The 14,258-nt window shown below is 31.4% G+C and overlaps 1 protein-coding gene across 1 annotated transcript; it reads left to right on the top strand.

Moving 5' to 3' along the window:
• Positions 1-7,677: 7,677 nt before the first annotated feature.
• On the top strand, positions 7,678-10,262 carry LOC141454779 (mitochondrial inner membrane protease ATP23 homolog). Its single transcript, XM_074129374.1, has 5 exons — positions 7,678-8,020; positions 8,094-8,139; positions 8,619-8,700; positions 8,818-9,042; positions 9,982-10,262. The coding sequence occupies exons 1-5, from the start codon at positions 7,828-7,830 to the stop codon at positions 10,174-10,176; spliced, it is 741 nt and encodes a 246-aa protein (XP_073985475.1). The 5' UTR covers positions 7,678-7,827; the 3' UTR covers positions 10,177-10,262.
• The last annotated feature ends 3,996 nt before the right edge of the window (positions 10,263-14,258 follow it).

Here is a 14,258-nt window from a genome sequence, read left to right as displayed (position 1 = left end):
CTTCATGATTTTCAAAATAGATCGACCCAACATGTACAACCTTACATAATATTAACTATCAAAGGCAGAAACAACAGCATTCCTGTGAAATTAGGAGACTATTTCCACTGCTTTTTACTTATTGATTTTCAAAATAGATCGACCCAAGATGTACAATCTCGCATTGCCGTTAATATGAACTATCAAATGCTGAAACAGCAGCCAACAACTATTCAATGTAGGAGACTCTTTCTACTTTTCCATTAGTTTTTACTTCTTGTTTTTGAAAATAGATCGACCCAAGATGTACAATCTAGCATTGCCCTTAGTATTAACTATCACATGCAGAAATAGCAGCATTGCAATGAAATTAAGAGACTATTTCCACTTTTTCCAATGGTTCATACTTCTTGTTTTTCAAAATAGATCGACCCAAGATGTACAATCTCGCATTGCCGTTAATATGAACTATCAAATGCTGAAACAGCAGCCAACAACTATTCAATGTAGGAGACTCTTTCTACTTTTCAATTAGTTTTTACTTCTTGTTTTTGAAAATAGATCGACCCAAGATGTACAATCTAGCATTGCCCTTAGTATTAACTATCACATGCAGAAATAGCAGCATTGCAATGAAATTAAGAGACTATTTCCACATTTGCCACTGGTTTTTACTTCTTGTTTTTCAAAATAGATCGACCCAACATGTACAATCTAGCATTGACCTTAATATTAACTACCAAATGCAGAAACAGCAGTCAACTATTGGAATTAGAAGACTATTTCTACTTTTTCCATTAGCTTTTACTTCATGTTTTTCAAAATAGATCGACCCAACATGTACAATCTACCATTGACCTTAATATTAACTACCAAATGCAGAAATAGCAGCATTCCAGTGAAATTAAGAGACTATTTCTACTTTTTCCATTAGTTTTTACTTCTTATTTTTTAAAATAGATCGACCTAACATGTACAATCTAGCATTGCCCTTAATATTAACTACCAAATGCAGAGACAGCAGCATTCCAGTGAAATTAGAAGACGATTTCTACTTTTTCCATTAGTTTTTACTTCTTATTTTTTAAAATAGATCGACCCAACATGTACAATCTAGCATTGCCCTTAATATTAACTACCAAATGCAGAAACAGCAGTCAACTATTGGAATTAGAAGACTATTTCTACTTTTTCCATTAGCTTTTACTTCATGTTTTTCAAAATAGATCGACCTAACGTGTACAATCTAGCATTGCCCTTAATATTAACTATCAAATGCAGAAACAGCAGTCAACTATTGGAATTAGAAGACTATTTCTACTTTTTCCATCAGCTTTTACTTCATGTTTTTCAAAATAGATCGACCTAACGTGTACAATCTAGCATTGACCTTAATATTAACTACCAAATGCAGAAACAGCAGTCAACTATTGGAATTAGAAGACTGTTTCTACTTTTTCCATTAGCTTTTACTTCATGTATTTCAAAATAGATCGACCTAACGTGTACAATCTAGCATTGACCTTAATATTAACTACCAAATGCAGAAACAGCAGTCAACTATTGCAATTAGAAGACTATTTCTACTTTTTCCATTAGCTTTTACTTCTTGTTTTTCAAAATAGATCGACCTAACGTGTACAATCTAGCATTGACCTTAATATTAACTACCAAATGCAGAAACAGCAGTCAACTATTGCAATTAGAAGACTATTTCTACTTTTTCCATTAGCTTTTACTTCTTGTTTTTCAAAATAGATCGACCCAACATGTACAATCTAGCATTGCCCTTAATATTAACTACCAAATGCAGAAACAGCAGTCAACTATTGGAATTAGAAGACTATTTCTACTTTTTCCATTAGCTTTTACTTCATGTTTTTCAAAATAGATCGACCTAACGTGTACAATCTAGCATTGCCCTTAATATTAACTATCAAATGCAGAAACAGCAGTCAACTATTGGAATTAGAAGACTATTTCTACTTTTTCCATCAGCTTTTACTTCATGTTTTTCAAAATAGATCGACCTAACGTGTACAATCTAGCATTGACCTTAATATTAACTACCAAATGCAGAAACAGCAGTCAACTATTGGAATTAGAAGACTGTTTCTACTTTTTCCATTAGCTTTTACTTCATGTATTTCAAAATAGATCGACCTAACGTGTACAATCTAGCATTGACCTTAATATTAACTACCAAATGCAGAAACAGCAGTCAACTATTGCAATTAGAAGACTATTTCTACTTTTTCCATTAGCTTTTACTTCTTGTTTTTCAAAATAGATCGACCTAACGTGTACAATCTAGCATTGCCCTTAATATTAACTACCAAATGCAGAGACAGCAGCATTCCAGTGAAATTAGAAGACGATTTCTACTTTTTCCATTAGTTTTTACTTCTTATTTTTTAAAATAGATCGACCCAACATGTACAATCTAGCATTGCCCTTAATATTAACTACCAAATGCAGAAACAGCAGTCAACTATTGGAATTAGAAGACTATTTCTACTTTTTCCATTAGCTTTTACTTCATGTTTTTCAAAATAGATCGACCCAACATGTACAATCTACCATTGACCTTAATATTAACTACCAAATGCAGAAATAGCAGTCAACTATTGGAATTAGAAGACTATTTCTACTTTTTCCATTAGCTTTTACTTCTTGTTTTTCAAAATAGATCGACCCAACATGTACAATCTACCATTGACCTTAATATTAACTACCAAATGCAGAGACAGCAGCATTCCAGTGAAATTAGAAGACGATTTCTACTTTTTCCATTAGTTTTTACTTCTTATTTTTTAAAATAGATCGACCTAACATGGACAATCTAGCATTGCCATTAATATTAACTACCAAATGCAGAAACAGCAGTCAACTATTGGAATTGGAAGACTATTTCTACTTTTTCCATTAGCTTTTACTTCATGTTTATCAAAATAGATCGACCCAACATGTACAATCTAGCATTGCCCTTAATATTAACTACCAAATGCAGAAACAGCAGTCAACTATTGGAATTAGAAGACTATTTCTACTTTTTCCATTAGCTTTTACTTCATGTTTTTCAAAATATATCGACCTAACGTGTACAATCTAGCATTGCCCTTAATATTAACTACCAAATGCAGAAACAGCAGTCAACTATTGGAATTAGAAGACTATTTCTACTTTTTCCATTAGCTTTTACTTCATGTTTTTCAAAATAGATCGACCTAACGTGTACAATCTAGCATTACCCTTAATATTAACTATCAAATGCAGAAACAGCAGTCAACTATTGGAATTAGAAGACTATTTCTACTTTTTCCATTAGTTTTTACTTCTTGTTTTTGAAAATAGATCGACCTAACATGTACAATCTAGCATTGCCCTTAATATTAACTACCAAATGCAGAGACAGCAGCATTCCAGTGAAATTAGAAGACGATTTCTACTTTTTCCATTAGTTTTTACTTCTTATTTTTTAAAATAGATCGACCCAACATGTACAATCTAGCATTGCCCTTAATATTAACTACCAAATGCAGAAACAGCAGTCAACTATTGGAATTAGAAGACTATTTCTACTTTTTCCATTAGCTTTTACTTCATGTTTTTCAAAATAGATCGACCTAACGTGTACAATCTAGCATTGCCCTTAATATTAACTATCAAATGCAGAAACAGCAGTCAACTATTGGAATTAGAAGACTATTTCTACTTTTTCCATTAGCTTTTACTTCATGTTTTTCAAAATAGATCGACCTAACGTGTACAATCTAGCATTGCCCTTAATATTAACTATCAAATGCAGAAACAGCAGTCAACTATTGGAATTAGAAGACTATTTCTACTTTTTCCATTAGTTTTTACTTCTTGTTTTTGAAAATAGATCGACCTAACATGTACAATCTAGCATTGCCCTTAATATTAACTATCAAATGCAGAGACAGCAGCATTCCAGTGAAATAAGGGGACGATTTCTACTTTTTCCATTAGTTTTTACTTCTTGTTTTTGAAAATAGATCGACCTAACATGTACAATCTAGCACTTCCTTTAATATTAACTACCAAATGCAGAAACAGCAGCATTCCAGTGAAATTTGGAGACGATTTCTACTTTTTCCATTAGTTTTTACTTCTTGTTTTTGAAAGTAGATCGACCCAACATGTACAATCTAGCATTGCCCTTAATATTAACTATCAAATGCAGAGACAGCAGCATTCCAATGAAATTAGGGGACGATTTCTACATTTTCCATTAGTTTTTACTTCTTGTTTTTGAAAATAGATCGACCTAACGCGTACAATCTAGGATTGCCCTTAATATTAACTATCAAATGCAGAGACAGCAGCATTCCAGTGAAATAAGGGGACGATTTCTACTTTTTCCATTAGTTTTTACTTCTTGTTTTTGAAAATAGATCGACCTAACATGTACAATCTAGCACTTCCTTTAATATTAACTACCAAATGCAGAAACAGCAGCATTCCAGTGAAATTTGGAGACGATTTCTACTTTTTCCATTAGTTTTTACTTCTTGTTTTTGAAAGTAGATCGACCCAACATGTACAATCTAGCATTGCCCTTAATATTAACTATCAAATGCAGAAACAGCAGTCAACTATTGGAATTAGAAGACTATTTCTACTTTTTCCATTAGCTTTTACTTCATGTTTTTCAAAATAGATCGACCTAACGTGTACAATCTAGCATTGCCCTTAATATTAACTATCAAATGCAGAAACAGCAGTCAACTATTGGAATTAGAAGACTATTTCTACTTTTTCCATTAGTTTTTACTTCTTATTTTTTAAAATAGATCGACCCAACATGTACAATCTAGCATTGCCCTTAATATTAACTACCAAATGCAGAAACAGCAGTCAACTATTGGAATTAGAAGACTATTTCTACTTTTTCCATTAGCTTTTACTTCATGTTTTTCAAAATAGATCGACCTAACGTGTACAATCTAGCATTGCCCTTAATATTAACTATCAAATGCAGAAACAGCAGTCAACTATTGGAATTAGAAGACTATTTCTACTTTTTCCATTAGCTTTTACTTCATGTTTTTCAAAATAGATCGACCTAACGTGTACAATCTAGCATTGCCCTTAATATTAACTATCAAATGCAGAAACAGTAGTCAACTATTGGAATTAGAAGACTATTTCTACTTTTTCCATTAGTTTTTACTTCTTGTTTTTGAAAATAGATCGACCTAACATGTACAATCTAGCATTGCCCTTAATATTAACTATCAAATGCAGAGACAGCAGCATTCCAGTGAAATAAGGGGACGATTTCTACTTTTTCCATTAGTTTTTACTTCTTGTTTTTGAAAATAGATCGACCTAACATGTACAATCTAGCACTTCCTTTAATATTAACTACCAAATGCAGAAACAGCAGCATTCCAGTGAAATTTGGAGACGATTTCTACTTTTTCCATTAGTTTTTACTTCTTGTTTTTGAAAGTAGATCGACCCAACATGTACAATCTAGCATTGCCCTTAATATTAACTATCAAATGCAGAGACAGCAGCATTCCAATGAAATTAGGGGACGATTTCTACATTTTCCATTAGTTTTTACTTCTTGTTTTTGAAAATAGATCGACCTAACGCGTACAATCTAGGATTGCCCTTAATATTAACTACCAAATGCAGAAACAGCAGCATTGCAGTGAAATTAAGAGACTAGTTCCACTCTCCTAATGCTTTTTTACTTGTGTTTTTTCAAAACAGATGTACCCAACATATGCCATCTAGCATTGCCTTCTATATTAACTATTAAAAAGCAGAATCGGCAGTATTCTGGCGAAATTAGGCTTTAATTCTTACTGTTAAATAAAGATCCTATACATTGTAACATCAGCCAGAGTAATAAATATAACGAACGAAACAAGATTGTTTGATTGAAATTAGAAGAAGATTTTAACTTTTCCCAATGGTTTTTACTTTATAATTTTAAATAAAGTAAGAATCTACATGAAAATTCTTATGTTGGTTTTAATATTAAGTTTTAAATGCTATCTAGGTAACTTGAACTAGTTTTATGTACTTACATTTTAGTTTTACCTCTCGCCGCTAGATAGCATTGGCTTGTCCTTTTTATACGTCTATTTTTTTCATTTCTAATTTTAAAGTATATTAAAAACAGAATGTATAGAATTTCTAATAAGTTTGCCCAATTTCTTTAATTAAAATATAAGGACTTCAATTTCAGATGTATTCTTTGATTTGAATAGAGCAAAGATCTGAATAATACATTTATAAATTTCACTCTCTTTACAAGCCATACTATTCATCTATACTTTTTACTTATTGTGTTTCGAAATTGGCACCACGAGTAGGTAGAGCTCAGGTTTCTGCCACCCCCCTAAAAAAGAAAACCATTCTTACCCAACCAGTTTTAACCCTGTATAGTGCAAGGTAGCTGATGTCAACATTGTGACATGCATTACTTGCGAAGGCTCAGGGTGAAAACCAGCGATTAAGGAATACGATTAACCGAGGTTAACCGCGAATTTATTGAGGGGATTTTGGCATGAATGGCTGAATAAGGGATAAGTCGCGTTCGGGAATTTATAGATTATGAGGACAACAACAACCAAGAATACAACAACAAACCACTGAAAAGACAAAACAACAAATGAATAAAACAACGCTTGAAAAGTTTAAAATCTCTACATTTATAACATAAATAGATATTCAAAATAATCATTCCTATAATCCAGTTAATGTATCCATCTAATCTAGGTCATCAATCCCCTTAATCAAGGTCAAATCCAGTTCATCTCCCTTTTCGCTATGCCTATCCATGTATTCCACTTCATCTTTATTCTGTCTTAAACTTCATCTCAATTTGGCTATCCATTAATGAAGTATGCATTTTTCTCCCATTAGCTGCAATAAATCCCTCTTGAGTAATTTTATTCAATAATCCGGAGCTGATAAACATGTGCTAATGTTCAAACCTCAACTTTAAATTAACGCAATGTATTGTGTGACTAAATGTCTGCTTCAATATTACACACTAACCCATTGAACTGACATTCGATGTGAATTGAAAAAAAAAAAAAATACAAACTAAGTATCGCTTCGACAATTGCACTGAATTCTGTCCATGAACTCCCTAATATCTCTCTAATACCCACTAACCCCTAATCATTGTACTCTTCATTAGGAGACTTACAGGAATATAGATAGCAAATTTAAGCAATTGTTAGAATTTTTTTTTTTAAATTCATAGAAATCCAATCAACTAGTGTTGAAAACTGTATTCTGTTTGATACATATCTTATCAAACATTCAAGCATTTGCTTCTGTAAAGTTTAAACATTGTGGGTATTCCTAAATCAGACCCACATTAAGAAAACGGTTTATGCAATTAAAATTTTAAATATGTAACACTGTTTTCTTATTTTGTTTGGGCAATCATCAGTTCGCACATTAATTCGCGAGAGTAAAACATTAACTCTCATTAAACTCAAATCTAAGTGCTCCAAATATTCAATCTGAACTGCTCAAATTATTTTGGTTCTTGACGTTCCTGCCGAATCGTAACAAAGAGCAATGAAAGAACAATGTTAATAAATAGAAAAACAAATATCTAATTGTTTGCCGGCAATGTTGCTAGGATGAAGTGATGTATCGATACTTGACTTTAATGTTGATGGTAGAAATCAGGGAGGTTATTGTGAGAACGTATGTGGTACTCTTGCCTAAACTTTTGAAGGATTATAATTAGTTTTAAATTATAAAACAAATGTGCCTCTTTTGTAAGAAAGTGCCTTCTTTTGCAACAATCTTAATTTTTACTATTCTTAACTATTGAAGAACATTATGGATAATACTAATACAAAAAAGACTGAAACGACCAACTTTAACAATCCAAGTGATTGGGGTTATGATTTGTATCCAGAAAGAAAAGGTTCATTTAAAAGAAGCCTTACTGGAATATTAACTGGTACTGAAGGAAATGAAGCGGCTGATAGAATGAGATGTGAAAAAACCGTGTATAAATGTTTTAAAACAGGTAAGAGACAAAGTATTAGTGAAGATTTACAACTGGAATTGTGTGGTGATAAATTTCAAATATCTTTTTCTAGGCAAGTTAGTTCAACTAATGGCTGGGGCTTTAAAAGCGTCAGGATGGTGAGATGATTTAATTTTTTAGTTGATGATTATATGGTTTCACTGTTGTAATTTCGTGTTGCTTAAACCGTTAGCTGACTTGAATTGAATAATGGAAATATGAGATTAAAAATTAACCAGACTTACTTATGCCAAATGCTCTGTATTGCATTATTTCTGTTTCTAGCAATATGTGGTCTTACTGAATGCTAGAGATTTCCGATCTAAAGCTGTTGTGTGAATAGTAAACTTTGTACTAAATTATAGGGCTTTTGTTAACACTAATAATGACAGTGTTTCACAAAAATATTTCTTTAATTCTCCATTAATAATGATGCAGCTTATTAATAAATATCAATGTGCATTTGTTTTGCTGCAGAATCACACTCATTTTATGTATTAAGAATTATACTTACTTGTGCATATTATTTGCGTAAAGAAGTTCGAACCATGCTCATGCATGTTAAAATTAATAGACTTAATTTTATTGTATTTTCCAGTGAAATAGATTTACGTAGACATATTGTATGTGAAGTTTGTGATCCAAAAGTAAGTGGCGGCTACGACCCTGAACTAAATCAGGTAATCATCATTATCATTATTTGTTAACATCTTCACATCACTGAAGATGCTTCTTCTTGTAAATATGAAAAAAAAAAGAGAATTAATTTTCCTATTTTTATCTCTCTTTCTCCACAGATTGTAGTTTGTCAGAATTCATCAAAAAGTGAAGGCATTGTCCACGGAATACTAGTACACGAAATGATACACATGTTCGATTTTTGTAATAACAATGTGGACTTTAAGAATATTGATCATCTAGCTTGTACAGAAATTAGAGCAGCCAATTTAACGCATTGCAGTTTTTTAAGTGCAATGCTACAAGGCGATGTATCACCCTGGAATATCAAGGCGAAACATCAGGTAAATAATGTGGATGAATTATTTTGTAAAAATAGGCTGAAAAAGAAACAAACTAAATGACCGTTTTTCTATCTACAGAAAATCTTAAAAGTTACTTACACCTGTATCTGTATCATAAGATATTGGTATTGTCTTTAGACAATAAAATTCTTTGTGTACTTTTATGCATCTTTTAAAAAAAGAAGATAAATTGTGTGCTTACCTAGAAAATAATGACTTTTTATACCTGCAAAGCTAATATGCATTGTGGTACTGGGTTCTTTTTCCAGGTCTTGCCTTGGATTTTATTTAATGGTTAAATAAGAAATAGTAAAGTACGTTTGCTAGTCGCCTCCGTCCACGACACCTAGTAAATGGTAGTTGGACGTTAAGCCCCGCCTGAAAAAATAGGCGATTACTTTACTTTACTTAACTTAATGACTTTTTATTAAAATTTCTAGAACACTTTACTCCCTCAATAACATATACGTCATTAAGCCGCTTGAAATGTGAGTTTTCTAACTCTTTTAGAAAATCCATACGACGTATTAAACTGATAAAGCTTCACTTCAAACATGTTCAACTGTATTTCTGATTGGTGCAAAAGAGATTTGAGATACGTTAACCGGAACTATTTAATAGGAATTTCCTCTGGATGAACTTTTCATGAATTTCGACCTTTGCTAGGCTCTACACTAAATGGCCAAATGATAGGCAATTTTTGTTAAACTCACAAACAACTTTTAAAAGCCCCCCACAAAAGTGCCATCATTAAAGCAGGGAACTCTCTCAAAATTCATTAAAACTTCACCAGCGTTATTCACAAGAGTGCATTAACAAAATATATTCTATTGAAAAATGCACATTTTCTTTTTACGCGCTCCATTATTATTATTATTTTATTCTTTTGTAGTATTTTAAAAACGTTTTGCCTATTTATTTTTCTTTCACTTTTTCCAGGAGTGTGTAAAAGCTAAAGCTTTGGAATCAGTTTTAGCTGTCAGAAAAGTCACCATAAAGGAAGCATTAGAAGCTGTGGAAAGGGTTTTCCCAAAATGTTATCGAGATTTAGAACCAATAGGTCGTAGGGTAAAAGCTAATTCACTTGATGCTAAAAGGGCATATGCCGAGGGCTATCTTTATGGTTATGTGTAACATAAATATAAAAAATTAATTGAAAGGAAAAAAGTAAAATAAACTGATTGTAATAATTTTGGTGTATAGTAAAAATGTAACTGAAACTTTTGTCTTTGAACCTCATTGTTTTCCTATTCGCAGAAGAGTTTTCAAGGTGTTACTTTGTAATCGTTCATCAATGAAATAAAAGGATACAGAACGATTACTAAAAGATATGAATAAAAACAAGGAAACCCATTGAATGAAACCTTCTGCATATCAATCACACACCACATCAATTTAGAGCTTTATATAAATTATAAAAACCCAATATTATTTCTCGAGTGTTTGTGCTTAATCTAAGGCGTATTAATTTGCTATAATTGAATTAAAACTACTGTTAAAATAAACTTGTATACAAGGATGCCCAGAATTGGTCTGATAACTTGCGGGAGACCTTTTTAATCAGATACGACGTCATCATTTCCTTACCTTATTTATAGGATAACATCCTCAATGCTTTGCAAATGAAATATCTTTAAGGAATGGTTTAATCTCATTACTAGGGCGGAGAGGAATTCCAATTTGGAATACCAGATTCAACTCGGTAAGATTTTACTATCTTTGTGCCCTCTCCTTAAAAGCCTGTATTGCACATTAATGACAAACTGAGTTGGTATATCCCTTTGTTTTACTTAAAAGATGGAAAATATAAGACTGCTCACCAATCGGGATTAAAGACTTTCAGGATGCCTTCACCAGATATCCAAATTCTTAACAATCTCTTGTTCATCCATTTAAAATCAGTTAATTAACTTTTGCTAGTATCTCTTAACGGTTTTGCTGACTCCTTGAATTTCGTATAAAACATTACAGCACGAATGTAAAAGAAATATTTTCTCCAATTGTTATTTTTACACTTTAAATGATTCTTAAAAAAAAAAAGGCACGAAATAAATTCAAGGAATGACCAATGTTCATGTAGTTATTGTAACTTACTATGAATTATTCCATAACAACCACTCTAGTTAAATTTGAAATTTGACTGCTATGTATGATTCTAGAAAAAATTAACTGCAAAAAATGTAACAACCTAATCTTAATTAAAATTAATTGATAATCTTCTACGAAAGAATTGGTCTGATAACTTGCGGGAGACCTTTTAATCAGATACGACGTCATAATTTTCTTACCTTATTTATAGGATAACATCCTTTTGCTTTGGAAATGAAATATTTTTAAGGAATGGTTTAATCTCAGTACTAGGGCAGAGAGGAATTCCAAATTGGAATACTAGATTTTACTAGCTTTGTGCCCTCTCCTTAAAAGCCTGTATTGTACATTAATGACAAACTAAGCTGGTATATCCCTTTGTTAATAAATTAAGAAACAAATAAATACCTTAATTACCCTTTTGCCACATATCTACACCTACGATGTATGCCAACACTTCTGTAAAAATAGCTATTTTAGCAAAAACCTGAAAAGTAGTTGAAATAAATAAATAATTTGGAATGTTAACAGAAAATCAAAAGTAAATGACTTATGTATATATTTTTTGTACATATTTACAATATTTATAAAAGATTGACTTAAATTTTTTTAAAAAAAACTTCCTTGTAACATAGGCCTTTCTTTATGAATGCCAAAATATTTACGAATCAACACAAAATGAAGGCATATATTAAGAAGTATTACTTTTTTTATAATTAAATTTTTTTTTTAAATATATCACAGAGCTATTATAATTTAAAATATTTTGATTATTAGAATTTCACCAGGCAACCGTGAACTAGTTTCGGGTTAAATAGAAAATAGAAATAGAAAAGCGAATTTTTTCACTTCTTTAGTAATTTTTTGTTTGTTTTGCATAAATGGAAACGCTGTGAAAAATAAATTGTTTGTAGCAGAAAAGAATGTCTAACATAAATTTAATTAAAATATTTATAACGTATGTACTTTAAAATAAATCTTTCCTGCTTAACGGTTTAAGGTTTAAACACATATCCATAAGGAATCAGACATCAACTGGTTCTAGTTAGAAGTTTGGATCGATAGAGATTAATGATAATAATAAAAAAAACCCTAGCTAAGAAGCAGATTTGGAGTATCAATGGATTGGGCTTGAAAAGAAAGAAACACAATAGCACCTGTTTAAAAGTAGTAATTAGATCTCGAATAAAAAAAATAACCTTGGCGTTTCTTTCTTAAGATGGAATTTTTACTACATTTTCCGACAAAAATTTAGAAAAACTGGGCTTCCATAGAATGAAAATAAAAGAAACCAAATCACTCAGAAATAGATGAACTGACAGCGTGTTAACATAAAAAATTGTTACATATATTTATCGTTCCTTGCAACTTTCGGTACTTTGAAGGAAGTAAAAATCAGCAAGATCATAACAAAAAAAAATTGATGAGTTCAATATTGAAATCCTTAAAAGATAATTTCAATGGATCAATAATGATTTTTAATCCTAATCCTTGAGAAAATTCACTTTTCTACATCAGTCAATGTAGCATAAATATGGACAAAATTTTATTATTCAAGCTGTAAAGTTATTTGTTAACAAGGCACCATTAATTTTAGACAGAAGATACTTTTTTTTTTTTTTTAAAGTGCAGTACATAAATAAATTTGAACATTTTTAATTAATGTTTATGCATGCCATTTAATAGAAATTATTACAACGCTATTTTTTTTCTGCCCTAAATTTAATGATAATTATTTTCAATATTGCAATCTATTCTTTAACAAATTAATCAGACTTATAAATGATAAAAATACCTTAATCTCGTTAAAAATTTCTGGCTTTGGGATTTTAAAGGAAGCTGTTAAGAATGAAATCCCTTAACTTCAGTCTTAATTCCAAACACTGGTAGCATGCAGTTTTTTTTTACGATTAGTTGGAGATGCTAAATGATCAAGGAAATCAAATTGTAAAACTAAGTCTTGCGAGGAATATTGTGAGGTAAGTGATTTAACGAAAACAACAATTAACTGCTGTTAATAGCGTTTAGCTATAAAAAAAAAAAAAGTTGGGTGAATATAACCTATCGAATAATAGAAGCATAGAAGAATATTAGAGTACGACCATCACAGAAATCGCTGAGCAAACGCTCTTCTAAGTGCTACAGAGATTAAAATGGCATTCGATTTACATGAATACTATGCATGTAGTACATGAATACTATGTACTACATGCTGAGAATTCATCTATTTGCCGATCTAAACAATGAACAATAGGAATATGGCCAAAATAAGCACGAAAGAGGCATGCCATTAAAACTTGCAAATATTTTTAACAACAGAATTTGATTTGCCAATTCTATAGCACTTAGAGGTGACTTATTGTAATCATGCTCATCGCAGAAACAGTGTTATGCTAGCAATGCGAAATTAGGGATTATCCAACTCTGCAAGCGAACAATTATAAATATATCTTATTTTCTCAGGACACCTACTATGGACGGAATGGTTAACATGTTTTACCACGAATACATTTTAGATAATATCCATGGGGAAAAGAAGGTAGTTGCCTTAACTTGGTGTAATGTCTTAATTTACTGTCATAGCTTCCTTATCAAAGCGGATAAGATAAAAGGAGTACTTTAAATAGCGCATAAACAAAGCAAAACTAGAAAAATCCATAAATTATCTGGACTAGGCTAGGAATACAAATCTGGAAGAGATTTCCCGGATCAGAGAAGCTCAGATAGATCTAGAACTGCAGCAGATGCAAGCATATAGACATTCTAAGAATAAAAATACAGAAAAAATATTTGTTCCAATGAAAGAGACTTCGTGAAAGTGAATTTAAAACAAGAGAATTTTTCGAAGTTCCTAAGTAAACGAACAATACTTATGAATGATGGCTGTTAAGTAGTATTGAAAAGCATCAGATTTATTCCAGGATGGTCTGCACCATTTTTTGGTTATCCATATCTTATAGTGTGCCCAACCTTCACAAAGCCTTGATTACGCTGCAATATCCCTAAATTTAGTTGTTCGCCCTAATACAGGTCAGTAACTAAAATCAAAAATCTGTTACTCTGCTTCTTCTTCAGCTCAGAACTTATACCAAAAAAAATCAGAACATTCAATCGCTTAACATACACAT

The sequence above is a fragment of the Rhodnius prolixus genome, unplaced genomic scaffold (assembly GCF_049639745.1).
Source record: "Rhodnius prolixus isolate KJV_2025 unplaced genomic scaffold, Rpr scaffold_9, whole genome shotgun sequence".
NCBI classification, from domain to species: domain Eukaryota; kingdom Metazoa; phylum Arthropoda; class Insecta; order Hemiptera; family Reduviidae; genus Rhodnius; species Rhodnius prolixus.
This window is presented reverse-complemented; position numbering and strand designations above follow the sequence as displayed.

Coding starts and splice junctions, on each gene's coding strand:
- LOC141454779 (XM_074129374.1), top strand. CDS start 7,828: ATGGATAATACTAATACAAAAAAGACTGAAACGACCAACTTTAACAAT. Junction 8,021..8,093: donor GTATAAATGTTTTAAAACAG/GTAAGAGACAAA, acceptor ATCTTTTTCTAG/GCAAGTTAGTTCAACTAATG. Junction 8,140..8,618: donor GCTTTAAAAGCGTCAGGATG/GTGAGATGATTT, acceptor TGTATTTTCCAG/TGAAATAGATTTACGTAGAC.